This window comes from Drosophila novamexicana, unplaced genomic scaffold, assembly GCF_003285875.2.
Source record: "Drosophila novamexicana strain 15010-1031.04,08,12 unplaced genomic scaffold, DnovRS2.1 tig00001292-arrow-arrow-pilon, whole genome shotgun sequence".
Lineage (NCBI taxonomy): Eukaryota > Metazoa > Arthropoda > Insecta > Diptera > Drosophilidae > Drosophila > Drosophila novamexicana.
Genome location: NW_020824848.1, coordinates 93,742 through 111,627, shown reverse-complemented (window position 1 = coordinate 111,627; position 17,886 = coordinate 93,742). Strand labels below are relative to the sequence as shown.

Below are 17,886 nucleotides of genomic sequence, written 5' to 3'. Positions count from 1 at the left end.
ATTATTCGTTAGGTTGCGCCGCGTGTGGGCGTCAATTGTCAATTGTCTTTGTGGCAGTTCGAGTGTTTGGCCAGCTCGGCGGTAGGCCTAGTTGCCAAGGCCCGCATTTTCACTTAACTAAAGTAAAAACCCAAAAAATAAATACAATTATGAGTGAGACAGTCGCATGTGTCTCACATACCCTGTGCTCAAGTCGGACCTCTATTATATATACTTATATATATATATATTTTTTTTTAAAGATATCTGCGATTGTATATTTATCGATTTCTGCTAGATTTGTCGATAATTTTATAATGCGATTGATATGTGAATGGATTTCAGCATTTATCGATCTTTGCAAGAGTTATCGATACATTTAAACTAAATATGCGACTTGTCTAATCGGATAGTATTCGGATATCGACATATATCTATTTTTGACTGAGTTGTCGATAGTAATTATCGATTATTACAATTAGTAGAGTTATCGATCTTTTTGAAAAACCTTATCTACAATTGTTATACCAAAAAAACCCTTCAGTAAAATTTGATGCAATTACTCTTCAGGATTAGGAGTTCAACGACTTCATATAGACAAAAGAATGCTGCACAGACTTAGCCTTTTTTGGGTCGACTCTTGATATCTGATTAACATTAGCTTAGAATACTTTCCACTGCCTGTTACATACATTTGCAGAAAACCATTCCAACCCTCTTCGTCTCTTATCAATGGGTATATTGTATAAAAACTGTTTAAAATTATAAATTTATGCATGTTTATTCATGAGCTGAACTATGGGCTCTGCTTTTATTATGATTTGAATTGTGTGTGCGTGTGTGTGTGTGTGTGTTACCCACTCACATATTTTTGGTTAGCCACAAGTTTGTCGTACATAAACAGGTTGTAGCCGAAAGCCAAGAAAACTAAACAAAAGTTTAATGCATTTTGATTATTTTTAATGTATGCGCGCTTAAATCTCTCGGTGCTAAAAACCGCTGCCCCCCGCCCAACCTGGCGATGAATGCGCATATATTTTATTTTTATTTTTGGGGAAGCTTCGTTATGTTACGAAATGCAGTTCTTCAGCTCTTGAGCTGGAAGTTGTTGCGGCTGCTGCTGTTGTAGGTGTCGCTGGCCAGCCAAAGAAAAAAAATCCTCAACATAAACATCAATATTGGTAGTATCTTGTCTCTCTCTCTCTCTCTCCATCTGTCTGTCTCTATTTGCTGGCTCTTTGCTGTGTGTGCTCATTGTTGTTACCTGTTGTCTGTTTGCCTGCTGCGGCTCATGTGCGTTCATTGCGTAATCCGACACATTTACCTGGCGTATTCAAGCGTTGGCAGCCATTCGCCAGCTCAAACCGAGCAGAAGACCGACTCATGTGCGCTAAATCAGTAAAGTCAACAAAAAGCCCAAAAGCAACAGGCAGAAAGGCAGCTGGTGGCAACAGGTCTGCCAGGTAGTCAACCAGCTAGCTGCCAAGTGCAGCTGCTTGCAACGTCTGCTGCATCTGCAACTCGTACTCGTACAGCCTGGCGTATGCGCAATGTGGGCGTTCTGCCACATGCGACTCATACGACTCGTATGCCAGCTAGTCGCCCATCTTAAGTGGGTGTAGCTACACACACAAACACACACACATAAATATAATTGCACATTGTGTGGGTGCTTATGATTCATTGTCTTCGACCACTATACACAAAAAAACAAAAGAAAGAATTGCACGCAGAAGCTTGAATACCCTTGCGGATATACGGCTTACAGCTATGCACATATGGAGCATAATTTTAAGACCAAAGTTCATTTCCCTGAGAGCTATATGATATACTCGTAAAATATAGCTACTTTATATATGACTTCTTCTTATATATAGCTTCTTTCTTTTGACTGTTACATACTTGATGAAAAAACTACAATACCCCTTACTTGGGGTATCTGCATGGTAAAAAATGCCAGTTGCTGCTGTATTACGAGTTTAAAGTACTTGAAAATATGATTTCGAGCTCTAGCCCTGCAATACCCAACTCCCCACTCAATCCCTGTCATCCCTCTGCTCCACACTCAACCCCTGCTCCCCTCTGCTCGCCACTCGCCCAGCAGGCACACGTAATCGTGTAAATATTTCTCTTCAAGCGACTGCCGCGTTACGTGTTTTGTTTATGTTTACAGGTAAAAAAATAAAAATTCAAATATTCAATAATAATATTATTTTTATTTTTGTAGACACTTTAGATTGAAGCAAAGTTTTTAGGGGTCTTTAGCGCTAGGGAAAGTTAAACGTGCTTAGACCCGAAATCCGTTGAATATACTTAAAGAGGGTAAAAAAAGGCATCTTTTAACAGTCATGTCCGTCTGCCTATCCGAGTGCCCATATGTATGAAAACGTTGATCTCAAAGACGAATAGCTTCGGAGCTAGAATTTTCAACGTAGCTCATCCTGGCGCTCGAACAGATCGAGTTTGCTTTAAATCATCGATAATTCGCCGATGAAAGCGTATAAGATCTAGAGACATTCAATTGGGAACGAGAACTCTAGTATTCTATGCACAGATCCTGCATATTTCCCTTCTTGGCAACCTCCCACGTTCCCAACGTGAAATAAACCCAATTTTGGAGATATAGTCTTCAGCTTTGCTTTGTAGGAAGAAAAAGCACACTGCGTACATACATAGAAGAAGGCTTGAATGTTTGCATTGTCTGCTGTGTCCAGGGTATCTTTTAGTCGTGCCCCTCACTTGTTGCCAGCGCAATTTGTCAGCAGTTTTTCAGACCTTTTTCCCTTCCATTTGTACATTTTGTGCAAACATATTTTCATAACTCGCCAGCGCTTTTCTCTGCGTTGGCTTTTGCCAACTAATTTTTCATTTAAAAGCGCATTTAAAATTGTTTTTTTTTTTTTGCGGCTCATAAAGGAAAAGGAAATGAAACGCGTAATTTGTGTGCGGTTCGCGGCGGTCATTAAAAAAAAACTGTTGGCGATTTTTTAACTCTGGTATTCGCTTGTTTTTTGCGTTATTCTGTTGTTTCTTATTTTCGGCTATTTACATAAAATGTTTATAATTTCATTTTCATTAGTTGGCGTTGCAAAATGCGGCTAATCAAACGAACAAACTAACAAACGAACAAACTAACAAACGAGCAGGTTTATTGAACTCTTGGGCTCCGCATTTTGTCATCGACTTTGGCCAATTTTCCCCCCTTGTTTTATGGCCCATGATTAATTAAACGCAGCTGACCCAAAGTCGCGCTGCTTATGTAAGCCGAGAGCTTACATGATTTAGTTGGCGGGGAAACTTAATTTGAGGCGCAAAAGAAAGCAAACGGCCAACTAATGATGCCAAAGTTGCACGCGGGTCGCGGCCAAAAGGGTCTGTAAGAGAAAAAAAAAATGAAGAAAAACAAAACATTTTGCATTGCGTAAAACTGTGCAACAAGCTGCTGATGCGCGAGCTGCTGACGCTGCTGCTGCTTCTCTTGTTGTTGCTGCTGCTGTTGATGATGACGAGCATGTGCCACGCCCCGCAGCCATTTGCAACGCCTCAATGCACAACAACAAACAACAACTTTGGCTATTGAAAAGTTTTCAGACCGAGCCAAGCGACTCGCACTGAATTCGTAAAGCCAAAGCCAAAGCCAGACAAATAAACGGAAGCCTCAAACTGGGCACTAAAAAACAAAAAAAAAAAAAAAAAAAAAAAAACAAAAACAAGCCAAAACACAGAAAAAATCTGCGAAAAAAAGGCTATGCAATTACTCAGTGCTGCATTTGTTATTGTTGCTGTCAACATTTAACATATTGTCAGATGGAAATATAAAAACATTTAAGAGTGCTTTGGTAGGGAGTGTCCGTCCAGCAGTTACCCTGCACCCAAAGGGATAGTTTATATGGGAAATACATTCCTGATTACTCTCGGTGCTTATAGTCCGATCTTTAAGAAATGCCCAGGGCTTGTCGTGCAGATCAAGAATATATATATAGCTTATGGGCTGACAGAAGACATCGTGTGCTCAAAACCATAATATGTATGGCGAAGGCATTCCCGATTAACCTCAGTGCTTATAGTCCGATCTTTTTTGAAATATTCAGGGCTGAACTCTGGCCTAACATGTCGACCTCATGAAGAAATTGTGTAACTAATGGGCTAGAAAATGCTTTCTTCTGTCTGTTACATACATATGCATAAAGCTATTATAACCTCTATTACCTTTTACAGGGTATTTATAATCTATAAAAAGATCAGGGCATAAATATGGCTAAACTTGACATGTTAATCAACAATATATTTGGCTTCTGGGCTGTCAGATGTTTCCTTCCGTCCATTACATAATATGTACAGGGTATTTATAGTCCGATCTTTATTAGTTTCTGGGCTTAAATATGGCCTTACTTAGCGCCCTGACTAAGAATATATATAGTTTCTGGGCTGGCAGATGCTTCTTTCTGTCTGTCACATGCATGTAGACAAAACTAAGTATTATACCCCTTGATATTCCTTTCTAATTGCTACAGGGTATTTACAGTCTTTATAAAATGGCCATGGCCTAACTTGACATGCTGATCAACAATTTGTATGGCTTCTGGGCTGTCAGATGCTTCCTTCTGTCTGTCACATGCATTGCATATACAAAACTACTATACACCTTGATATGCCTTTTTAATTGTTACAGGGTATACAAACCAACGCCCCATTTGGCGCGCTTTGTTTTTTTTTTCGCAAAAAAAGGTCACTAAGGCAATCTGTTTTTATTCTGCAGTTGTTTAAATTCCAGATGCTAGCGTTACGACCAGGAAACAGCATTTGGGGTTCCTCGAGGCAGCGACCATTAGACGGCATTTCACGACATCGTTTTCAGCTTCATTTCCGCATTGACATCCGCAAGGTTTTTGTGTTTTCTGTTGTTGTATTTATTGTTACCTTTGCCATTTCTTTGGCTTTCTCACGTCGCTTTTGTCGTTGCTGGCAGCTGTTGCATTTCCTGCATTTAACTGCACCCATGGCAGAGCCCAACCAGCTCCAATTCCAGCTCCAGCTCCATCTCCAGCTCCAAGTCTGGCTACAACTCCTTCACTCGCTTTGGTAAAATGTCACGCACATGAACTGCCAACTTTGGCAGTGTTCACTGTGGCTCTGCCAGCCTTTCTCGTAGTTGGCTGCTTTTGGCATTTTGTTGCATGTTTCGATTTCACATTAGAAATGCTTTCGATCGCCTCAAGCAAAACGTGTCTTGTGCCTTGCATGCGCAGCGGCCAACAAACAAGTTAATGCCATGAACGTGGCCAAAGCCGGAGGCAGTGGGCAGGCAGTGCAGCAATGCGCTGTAGGGTGCAGCGCGGCAAAGCAAGCGTGTTAAACTACCCGACTGGCAGATACCCAGCCTTAGGCAGCAGCAGCACTGCTTCTTTACTAATCTTACCATCACTTAAAGGCAATTTGTATTATTTAATAACTTTTTATTTACTCTCGAGAAATTCTATAACTATAATCTCTGAAATACCCTCAAATGGCGAGCAGTAAAGCGATATTTATCGATTTCGAGCATAGAGGATTAGAAAATCGATTTTCGATATGTTGAGGGCTATCGCAAAGCAGAAATACTTTTCTGTAGCTCTTATTGAATACACGATATGTCCAAGGACTTAGCCCAAATCGATATCTATCGTTCTTCATGCGGCTGTTATATGTACTATTTAACTAGTACAAAGGCTTTCTTGCGCGTTCGTTATACCTTCGTATTCATTCTCAATGGTTACAGGGTACAAAAGAAACTGCAACGAAAACGGCAAGAAAACTGCAACGAAAGCGCGCGGAGAAAGTTAATTTTTGGCCAAGGCGGCATTTAAAAATTGTATTTATGAGCTGGCTGCAAGCCAAGAAAGCAAAAGTGAAGCTGAGACCGGAGCCGAAGCTGAAGCTGGAGCAGTCGCTACATGAATTAGCGGCAATGAATTAATGAAAGTTTTACTCAATTTTTGCTTCGATTGAATTGTATTTGTGTGTGTGTGTGGGCCTCTTGATTTGTGGCGGAAATGATTCACAATTAGTCACATTTGTTGTGTGTGCAGCTCGAAATGTATTTGTGTACAAAACTGAATTAGCTTGTAAACACACTCACAGAGACAAGAGCCGCTCACTTTCAGGGCCAAAGCGTGGAAGTCAAGCATTAAATTTACGTTAGCATTAAAATCTCAGGTCTCTGGTTATTCTAAAAGTCCATTCAAACTAATCAAATTCAATTTTAACATTGGCCAACATTTGCAAACAATTCTGAGAGAATATTAAAGCACATTTTTTGCAGATTTTTTTCACTGTGCTAAGCGAACATTTTAAAATTCAATTAATTCTATTCAACACTGCAAAATTTTCCTACACAGTGAAAGCTCTGCTAACGGACAGCTGGTTTTTGTAGGAGAAATTACCCAGCGGGGCTCGGCTTGAGTGAATTATGTATAATTGTAAGTTTCACTATAATCTTTGTGCAAATTGCGTTTAATTCAGAAATTGGCAGTACTCGACCCTATTTGGGCTTTATTTGTTTGTTGTTAGCATAAAAATTAAATTTGAACCGGCTACTTCTCTCTTGTTGGTCCGACGCTTCGACAGCTTGCCTGTACATGTCCATAAAATGTGAATAGATTTCCTCCTTCTTGTTTTTTCCCCCTTTTTGAGAGCCCTTTCAAGTGTCCGCTCCAGGCAGCTTTTACTGTATATGTAAAATTTCCCAAATTCGAACCACTCTTATTTTGTATGCCATGTGCAACGTTGCGTATGATTGACATTTGTGTCATACGTAAATGTACGCATGTGTGTGTGTGTGTATTTTCCACTCATTGCATGTCATTTCATAATATTTAATATGACACCATTAAATAAGTAAAATCTAAAATTTGTTTGTCATATTTCAGTCAGTCAGTCAGTTAGTCAGCTAGTCAGCTTGTCAGTTAGTCGATTAGCCAACTGGCAGAACAAAAGTCTACCCACTCGTGTTCACAATTTATTTTTAATTAAAAGTTCTAAAGAAAAGGCATGCGATTCATTCAAGCGCCAAGTATTCGTGTATATGTGCTCATAATGAGCCCGCACTCTTGTATTTGTATCTGTATTTCACGTAATTCGTAATTAAAACTTGACTTTTAATTCTGGCCCCATCGACTAGGCCCAAAGCAAAGGCCAGCCACCGGCTCGTGGGAGCCTTGTGGCTTTGTCCAAGTGAAGGCCCAAATGCCTGCGAATAGAACCCGGGCCCCTGCCCAACTGAATGGCTGCCCATTGTGCGCGCAGATCAGCCAAATTGCCGGCTATTAAATTTCACATCAACAGCAAAATTCTGGGCGCAAGTTTAAGCAAATATTGACATTAGTCAGCGCCGTGTCTGGTACATAAATAATATGATCTTTTTATACCCTGAACTCATTGAAAATCTATAGGGAGGGTATGCGGGTTTTGTGCACATGCATGTAACCTGCTTAGCTTCAACGACCAAGAATAATCAAGAATAATCCCAAACCTCGTAAAAATCGAATGAGACTTGACCGGGTTATTGGAATGGGAAATTTTGGTCCATGTCTTTAAAGGATATTTGAAGATACCGTTTTTACATGAATTTTGACCAAGAATAATGTTGCCAGAGCCCCAGTCATAAAAAAGACCCAATCTTATTAGTCGTTGTACTGCAATTTTAAATAAAACGAATTCCTACCAAGTGCTCTACTCCTCGATTCTCATGAATTCAAGTAGGCCTTGTAGTTTTTGATGAATTTTTAGTAAGTGCCTGACAAGTGCGTTGGTGATAAAATCAGTGAGAGTAAGCTTGTAGGTATGTATGTATTAATGTATGTATGTATGTATTTATGTATGGACACATGTGTATATTTGTATGTTCATATGTATATACTAACAAACAGGCATTTCTATATATACAAACATGCATACATACATATATATACAGCATACAAACAAACATATATGTGGACATGCATACACATGTGTACATGCATATGTACATATGTATGCATGTATGTATGTATGAATTTATGTATGCATGCGTGTATGTTTGGATGTATTTATTTAAGGATGTATTTGTGCATGTATGTAGGCATCGGGACATATATTCATACATGTGCGCATGCATACATGTATGTACAAACTGGCACACAGGCCCAAGAGATCATTGTATCGCATTTCTATCAAGGAAGCAAGGATTTTGCGAAAAGTTTGAAACACGTAGTATAGAGCTTTAGAAATAAATTTGTCTACGCAAACGTCATCCACCGCAGAAGGGCATCTTCTAGTCGGTCACTTTCGACTAGAGCACTCTTGATTTTTTGGCATTATGTAAGCACTTGACTTGGCTAAGTTGCTTAGAATTTGTGTTTGTGCCAAAGGAGAATTTTTCGTGGAGAGCCGCAATGTTTCGGCGCTTTTTGCGCTTTGTTGACCATTTTGTGGCTGCGGTTCGTTCGTTTTGGTTCGCTTCGTGCAGCCGCTGCCCAAAAAAACAAAATCGTGTCTATGGCCAAATTCAAATTAAAATTCCACAGCGCATACCAAGCAGCAGCAACAGCAGCGGCAGCAGCAGCATAGCTAATGCCAAGAAGTTGCGCGGCCAAGTGGATTGACGATTGTCTGTCCGACTGCAGCACGACAAACACCGCAACAGCGACAACTGCTTTAAAAAATATATGTGAAAAGTTGAAAATACGCCAAATTTTTAATGCTCTCTATTTGCTGCATATGTCTTACCTTAAACCTCTTTTCTTATCTTTAGAGAAAACTCACTTCTAGCTACTATTTGCTGTGAGACACACTGCTATGTCTCCCTCTTCATTCATTCTTTTTCTCTCATTCATTCTTTTTCTCTCTCTTATTATCTGCTGTCTCCAGATTCTCTTCTTTATATTTCTCTCGCTGTCTCTCTTATTATCTCGCGCTCTCTCTCTCTCTCTCTCTCTCTCTCTCTCTCTCTCTCTCTCTCTCTTATTATCTGTTCTCTTATTCACTCTGTCTCATTCTTAGTCACAATCTTCGGTTGTCCTCTCCTTTTCTCTCCCAGTTCCTCTTACTCCTTCATTTTTTTCTTTTTCTTATTATATGGTGTCTTACACTATTTGCTTCTCAGTTTTTATCATTCTGCATAACATCTTCTTTAAGCTGCGAGGACATTCTTTTTAACTATTTCTTCGTTTCCTTCAGCATTTCTCCTCTCTCTCAATCTCTAACTCTTTCTCTTAAGAGGCCCATTGACTTGGCCTGGTTCTTATATATTCTTCATGCTGTAACATCATGAACTTTCTGTCCAGCATATAGAATGTCATAGTTCATATTCACATTTAAGTAAGGGTATTAAAAGTAGGCACAGCAACGCCCGCGTCTCGCAACATACAGTCAAAATGGCAGCTCGCAGCTCGTAGTTGTCGTTGTTGTTGTTGCTATTGTTGTTGGTTCTGTTGAAGGCAGCGACGTGACGAGACGCCCAAATGGGGCGCACAGTGAAATAGGCAGACTATGGAGCGCACTCAATGGAGCAGCCAGCGAGGCTCGAACCCAAAAAAAAAAACAAAAACAAAAAGACAACGAATATATAAATCCAAGTCTGCCGTGGCCAAAAGGCGGCAGCGAGTTTTGTCGCTTGTTCTAGTCTCGCCGCGCTTGAGATGCCAGATGCCTAACCTTGGCCTAAACTGCAAGCCAATGAACTAAATGCTTGTGAAAAGCAGCAGCAGCAGCAGCAGCAGCAGCAACAGCAACAACAACAACAATTTGTTGGTTAACATTGTTGGCTGCGAGTCGTTTTGGCAGTTTTTTAATGGCAACGTGAAAATTAAACAATTGTGCAAGCAGCCGCTTGATAATCGCCTCAATGATTCATGGCCCGAGCAGCAGAATAAGATTTGGCCAACACAAACAAAAAAAAAAAAAAAACAAAAATGCCCATTAACAAATGCACTGCACAATGGGCAGCTGTTTCGCCCGAGGGGCAGCCACGTCGCGTAGCTGCCACCAATTTGTGGCTAACTAATTACTCTCAGCTCAGCTCAGCTGCTGCCCCACGGTGCAAACAGGTCAAGAGGCTACTGCGAGCCAAAGGATGCCTAAAATATTTCTAGGCTGAACTGATAAAAGTGCTCGAAAAGATTTGCCTAGCACCTACTTTTCGACTGATCATTACATGGCAGATATATGACATACTGTTCATGCAACAGACAGACGTGTGTAGAATTTCAAGAAGCTGAGAGATCAGGTTGTGTAGAAGTTATGTAGATAATGATCTGGATTATATATATATACTTTATAGGAGATGTCGCAAGATAAGATACAAGGATATAAAAAAGATTCTTTATAGCTGCTCTACAGTCTCTAATAGCGACAAGTTCTTCTCTGATATCGACAAGACAGACGACAAGCGGATATGATCTCCACAGTTGTTGCTGAATATATAAATTTTCTGTATTGCTTATTTGTACACCATATTCAATTTGTTCAGGGCAAAGACGCAACTCTTAACTCAACTCTTGGCCGGTTGCCAATTGAAACGAGTTTCGGCTCGTGTTTGTCTGCGGATTTAGCGCTTGGTCTGAACGCATTAATATTTATTTATTTATTTGATTTATTTATTTTGCGATTTGTTTTTCCAAGACGCGTCACGATTCTTAACAAGAACTCTCGCAAGTAGAGTGGAGAGCTCTTTAGCATACTCGCAGCTCGGCTTTACTAATCGTTGCCCTTCTTCTCCTGCAGATGTGGTTGGCGAGAAGCCCACGACGTACCGGCCCACGGCTGGCGGTCGCCCTTCGATGGCGCCTCTCAACTCGGCGCTGGAGCGGGATCGCAAGCTGCGGAATGTGTTGGCTGCGCGCCGCACCGCACTGCAACGCGGCGGCTTTCGCACACGGATCGGCACCACCGGACGCAGCGCCACCTCGCCGGCAGCGGCTGCCGTGGAGAGCACCTCGAAGTCGCCGAGCGATCCGCGTTCCGTTTGCATACGCAACTGCACCAAGAACTTCACGCGCCGCACCACCGCTAGCTGCATGCGGCAATGCGCCAACTTTACGCGCATGGCCATGCCGGGCACCGCCAGCAACAGCTCCTCGGTGGTGCTGCGGGCGCCCAGCAAGGCGGCCAGCACGGGCACGGCCACGGTCGAGCGCGATACCAACGAGATACTCTTCAGCGACGAGTCCTCGCACGGGCTCTTTGTCGTGGCCAAGGAGCAGAACGATACGCTCAACCACATTGCGGATGCTGCCAAGTTGCCGGCGGCGGGCAAACAGCGTGGGCGTGGCAAGCCTATGTTGGCCGCGTTGGAGCAGCAGGACGAGGTCGACGAGGCGGACGAGGATGAGGCCGAGCTGCAACCCTATCTGTACTTTGGCGCCAAGCTGCCGCCCATCAAGCCCGGCGCACTAACCATCACCCCGGCCGAGGGTGATGATTCTCATCCGCGCGTGCTCGAGGTCTCCGTTAGCCAGGCCAGCAGCACCACCAGCACCACAGCAGAGCCGACGGCCGAACCCACCGTGTCCACGCGACGCCCCCTGACCGCCGTGGAGCGCAGTCGCAGCCGCTACAAATATCATATGCGCGAACGTGGCGTGGCGCCCACTGCACCACTGAATCCACTGCCGCCGCTAGTCAGCAGCCGCACACGCTACGTGGGCTCGGGCCGACCCACAGCGGGTCTGGCCGAGAGCTCGGTGGAGCAAAAGCCCGTCGAGCCAGCCCGAGATGAGCCCGAGCTGCTGCAAAAGCCCGCGCTGGTCCGTCGAGTGGCTGGCAAACCACAGACATCATCCACACCACTCATCATCACCGTATTGAGCGCCGAGGAGGAGACAACGCCGGTGGCTCAAGCCGAGCCGGAGCCAAGCACCACGACAGAGCCACCCATCAGCACAAGGAAGCCAACGACAAGCACCACCACAACGACAAGCACGACTACAACGACAAGCAGCACCACAACGACAAGCAGCACCACCACGACACCTGCCACAACGACAAGCACAAGCACCACAACAACCACCAGGCCAAGCACCACAACAACAACCACTCGGCCAACCACTACCACAACAACCTTTCAGCCAAGCACCACAATTGCCGCTCCAACCATCACAAGCACCACAAGCACACAGTCAGCCAAGACAAAGACCATCATCGAGGAGGATACGGAACGTTTGCGTGCCTTGGGCCCTTCGCTTACGCAGGAGATCAATATCGAGGATCAGAATAATCTGATCATATTCTGCAACAGCACCGCCAACTGTGCGGCGACACCTCGCACACCACCGCCACAGCTCGCGGTCACCACCGACTCCAGTTCGGGGTCGAAAATATTGCGCACCACGGTGCTGACATCGGTGCGCTCCACGGTGAATCCACGCACCACCAGCCCAGCGCCACCGCCGCCCCCCAACATTTTCATAGGCATTGTGGAGTCCTCCGCCTCCGCCTCGACTCCAGCCGACGTCAGTTCCACGGCAATTGCGGAGGAGCGTGATGTGGATCTGGAAATGAGGCGCATGAATTTGGTCACACTCGTTCTGGTCGCTGTGGGCGTGGTTCCACTGGTGGCCATTGTCCTGTATTTGGTGCGCAACTATGTGGTGCGCCGCCAGGCTAAGCAGGACGATGTCTTCGATGTGTGCATCACAGATCAGCAGCCGATTAGCCCTGTCAAAAAGCTGGACTCCAAGTATCAGCTGGAGCCGGACGATGACGAGGTCGACCATCATCAGCAGCAGCAGCAGCTGGGCATGCCCATGTCCAACTCGCAGGCGCAACAGACGCCGCGCGACTCCAATCACAATCGCTACGATGACAAAACATCCTTGGCCAGCGAGTACCAGGAGTTTGAGCGCACCAACATCCGCCTGAAGAGTCTGCTTGGCGAGGGCAACTTCGGCCAGGTATGGAAGGCCGAGGCCGATGACTTGAGCGGCCATTTCGGTGCCACGCGCATCGTCGCCGTGAAGACCATACGCGCCTGCAGCGCCCAGGTCAGTCTCAAGGATGAGGCCAACATTATGCGAAAGCTGGGCTCCCATCAGAATGTGGTCACGCTGCTGGGCGCCTGCGTTGAGAGCGGTACGTATTGCAGCTGGAGAAAATTGGGAGCCGACTCTAAGTATTTCACCTGCCAAAGAGCAGAGCTCTAGCTTTGAATACTTCTGCTCTAGTTAATGAGTATTTTTTGATCTGTGGAGAATCGAGTGGGGTTCTCAAAAAGCGAACCCAGACACCAAGTCTGGTGTATATAGCACTTATAGTTCGAGGGTTGTGCTTAAGAGAACCAAGTTTCAAAATCGATAAAACACCTTTCTGCGAATGTAGTAGGAGAATATATATTTAAAATTCAATGTCTGACAGACAGACGAGCGACTTTTGGCTAGCTCGTCTTTCTGATCAATAATATGTGAGGTCGGAGATGCTTCCATTTAAGTCTTCAGTACATATGCGCCTCTTATGGGTATTTCACACTTAATCCCATCTAATCCTTCTACGATCTTTTAACGCAGAACCGCACATGCTGATCATGGAGTACGCGATGCGTGGACGTCTGCTGTCGCTGCTGCGGGCCGCACGCAGCGCGACAAATATTCTGCCCGCCTCGGTGCCGGGCGGACGCAGCCTGGCGCCGCTCTCGCCACGCACCCTGGCGGGCTTTGCGCTGGACATTGCCTGCGGCATGGAGTACATAGCCGGGCACAGGGTGAGCTCAGTTTCCAACTAACCGAATAGATCAAACTTCTAAATTCTACTCACTTTCTATCGACAGATTGTCCATCGGGATCTGGCGGCGAGGAATGTGCTGCTGGATCACAATGGCATGTGCAAGATCTGTGATTTTGGCATGTCCATTGATCTGGATGCGGAGCGCATACGCAAGGAGCAGGAGAAGAATGCGGCCAACGATATAATGCGCAGCAATGCGCAAAAGTTTAAGTTCGACTTTGGCAGTCGCTATATATTGCAGCATTGGCAGCACACCTTTGGCCAGAGCCAGCAGGGCGGCGGCTGCTCCAAGGATCAGGCAGAGAAGAAGCATCATGGCCATGATACAATTGGCAAGCGGCATGCCCTGCCCATACGCTGGATGGCACCGGAGAGTCTACAGTTTCACATGTTCACCACCGAAACAGACATTTGGGCCTTTGGCATCGTCCTCTGGGAGATTGCCACGCTGGGTAGGATGCGACTCGGCTCCTTATAAAATATTTCCTCTACTCACTTCTCATTTCCTGGTCAGGCTCCACGCCGTACTCGCATCTGACGGGCCGCGAGGTCATACGCCGCGTGCCGCAGGGCCTGCGACCCGAGCTGCCCAAGGAGAGCCGGCACGAGTTCTACAATCTGATGTCACGCTGCTGGCACAAGGAGCCGCAGCTGCGGCCCACGTTCGCACAGTCGCGTCTGGAGATCACACGATCGCTGCACAAGTGGGTCGATGATGATTCCGCCGCCTCGGACTATATGGACGTGAGCGGCTTTAGTGAGGATCTCGAACATGGCGTTGTCTACTTCAACCACCGCATCTCGGAGTTTGAGTGCGAAATATGACGTTGACTGAATCACCCCATCCAGCAATCCACCATCAACAACCACCTGCACACTAGGGCCCGGCATCGGTTAATACATTTGCCGCAAACTCGGGTACTCAATCGATTTAAACGAAAACCGACAGACTCGAGCTTAAAAGTATCGAACTAAACGGAGACATTCATTCAAACGAAGTTGGAGCAACTCGAGCAGCTGAAACATGTTCGAGCTAACGGCTTGAGACAATACATGCAGATCGATTAGCTCGAACGAGCTTGCAGCGAGTAAGATTAGTTCTATTGAACCGAATCTTCGGTCAAGTCGATCTTTCAATTATTATATTTTCCCAACTTGAGCTTATTTTCAGCTTGAGAATAATTGTTCGAGTTTCCGAAGCGCGTTTCCTTTGATTCGATGCGGGGCTCTGTTGCACTCCATCATCTCGTCGCCATTGCCCACCAACTAATGTGTACATCAGGCTCATTCGCACACACACACACACACACACACACACACACACACACACACACACACCCCCACACACACTTCCTGTACCATTTCAAAATTCGCGTGCTTGTCGAGCAGTATTATTTGTATCTTATATCTGTATCTTTGCCTCTTAGATTCGTTACGTTTTCGGTTGAGAGCTCTCTCTCTCTCAATCTTTTGTATATATTGTATGCGTTGCACATGATTTATTTTATGATTTTATTATTTAGGCCCTATGTTTAATTAATGGCGCTACTTGTGCTTAGTTGATATTAGTCACTTAGTTCTTCTAGTCTATATCTAAAATTCATTTCCCAAGTTGAGCCGCCCAACGTAATCCGTAGCCTTAGTCGAGTTGACTGCACCGCAATATATGGCACAGAGTTTAGTTTTGAAATTTATTCTTCTCAACATAGGACTTAATATTATTGTTATCGATATAGAAATATATAATTGTACAAATAAATTAATTAAACACGAAATATAATAATTATATTTACACCAATTTAAATATCTAGCTATATCTATATTTGTGTACATAACTTTACCCAGCCAAGTTTAGCGTAAATTTTGAAATTTTAAAAATTGCATTTTGTTAATTGTCAATTGATGCTCCAGATACGTATGATCTATAATATTCCAAGTCTTAACTTATGTACGCTACGTATTCAAATTTTAACATTTTTAAAAAACATTGTTCATAGCTCGGTTAATTGAAATCTGATTTGGAAAATATCTGACATTTTGAAAGCTTTATAGAATAGATTGAAATCAAAAATTGCCGATTTTTGAATCCAATTTTTGCCAAAAAATTTAATTCACTTCAAAATTAATCTCTAGCCATTCATATTAAACTCGAGAGTGGGGATCGTTCTGGATTATTGAAAAAAATTTTGATTTCAGAAACTATCCGAACTTTCGCCAAAATTTTAATGTAAGCTCTAGCTATTTTTATAAAATTTCGGCATCTAGAATTTATTTGTATGTGTCAATCGATAGTAGCTATCCTTATGAGTATAATCGGCAATATTATTCGCAGATCGGACTTAACTTATCCGCGTCTTAAATATTTATAATATGTTATAATATGAATACCTCGGGTAAGTATAGTCGGATCTGCGGAAAATATACGCTTATCATTTATATGGTAGTATCTGTAGAGATAGTTAAAATAGATTTCAAAAGCGTTTGAAAGTTAATTCGACGCTTATTTAATTGAGAATGTATGTATTGAAAAATATGGTAAATTTGTAAGAGTAGCATACGCGTATTTATTATACCCTGAACCCATTAAAAATGGGTATAATAGTATATTGTATTCCAAATGTATGTTGCAGAAGGAAGCATCTCCGACCCTATAACGTATATATATTCTTGATCAGCACCAATAGCCGTCTGTCCGTCTGTCTGTCCGTCTGTCTGTCCGTCTGTCTGTCCGTCTGTCTGTCTGTCTGTCTGCCTGTCTGTCTGCCTGTCTGTTCGTCTGTCTGTCTGTCCGTCTGTCCGTATGTATGAACGAGGGATCTCAGAGCCTATAAGAGAAATCGACTTGAAATTTTAGATGTAGGCGCTCCTAGTGCCTGCGCAGATCGAGTTTGTTTCCGATAATCGATAAAAATCGATATCGATATCCTGTTTTTTAGGCAATTTTGGTAAATAATAAGAGCTAGAGTCACCAAACTTGACATATAGCTTCTAAAATAGAATATATATATGCATTTCATGTTGGAAGAAGAGGGTTCAGGGTATCGCCTAGTCGGGAGCTCCCGAGTTTCTTTATCTAAATGGAATGCAATAGCTTAATATTATATCTAAAAGAGGGCTCATTTAAATGAATCTTTAGCTTAAACTTTTGCTATCGAGTTGGCAGCGCTGCTTTCGTGCTCATAAGGTTGCCATCTTGCTCAACTAAAGTCTACAACGTACTTACAAGCAGCTGGCAACTACAACCAGTTACGATTGGAGCTAGTTGTTTTTGAACTAGCTCAAAATTTAAATTTGTTTGTTCGGCAATCAAAAACATTTTGTTACCTTAAAATAGGAGGAGATATTTTTATTTATTAATAATTAAAGTTTCTATTTTGGCTGGATTTAAACTGACAGATAACTTGTGCTTAAAAGCATAAAATGTATAATTAACAAAAATCGAAGCTGATTTACCTTGAGGCATCATATAACCGGAAGGCCCCACACTCATCAGTGCTTGGCATATTCTAAACGAGACTTAATGCATAATTAAGCAAACGATATGCATTAAGGCAGCATATTAATGAGTTTCAGCTCAGTTTAGTTTCTGAAGTTCACAGTTGCATAGACGGCGCACATCTTCCTCGTTGTTGCACAATTGAGGAACTAAGCGAATCGAGTCGCAGCGGGATCATCAATCAAGGGATAAATTTTATAACTGCCAGCAATTTGGCTTTTCAGCAGGCACAACAACAAAAGGGAGTCGACGGTAATTCGCAAATTAGCCAAGCTGAATGCGGGCTTTTTTATGGCCATGGCAGATGTTAGCGGGAAAGTCGGCAAAAGAGTTTTTCACGTCGCGTTCGTTTGCATCGCTGATTGATGACGCTGCAATAAAATAAAACGCCAGCGATGCGGTAATATGTTTAATGGACATAAACATAATGTGCGTAACGGCCTAAAGAGCCGAAACACGCATTGCGTGAAAAATACAAAAAATTAAAAAAGTAATGCTAAAAATGCAGCAGCTGTGCCAAGAAAGTGTGAAGAAAATTTCTAGTGGCAATTGAAAGTGAGCAGATGCCAACTTAAGCCTCTTTAATTTCCACTAGCCAAATGATAAAGCGCACAAAACCGAAACTCAATAATGGAGCAATAGCCGGAGTTTGCAGTTCAATTAGCGGGGAGTAAGCC

The 17,886-nt window shown here is 43.4% G+C and overlaps 1 protein-coding gene across 2 annotated transcripts in view; it reads left to right on the top strand.

Annotated features, from left to right (window-relative positions):
• The window catches only part of LOC115766952 (mucin-5AC), a 33,962-nt gene extending 18,504 nt beyond the window's left edge, over positions 1-15,458 (top strand). For both annotated transcript variants that reach the window (XM_030711039.1, XM_030711040.1), the window contains exons 3-6: positions 10,720-13,065; positions 13,497-13,690; positions 13,757-14,165; positions 14,228-15,458. In XM_030711039.1, coding sequence (XP_030566899.1) covers positions 10,720-13,065; positions 13,497-13,690; positions 13,757-14,165; positions 14,228-14,538 — 3,260 coding nt within the window. In that variant the 3' untranslated portion in view covers positions 14,539-15,458. The remainder of the gene's footprint in view (positions 1-10,719; positions 13,066-13,496; positions 13,691-13,756; positions 14,166-14,227) is intronic.
• The last annotated feature ends 2,428 nt before the right edge of the window (positions 15,459-17,886 follow it).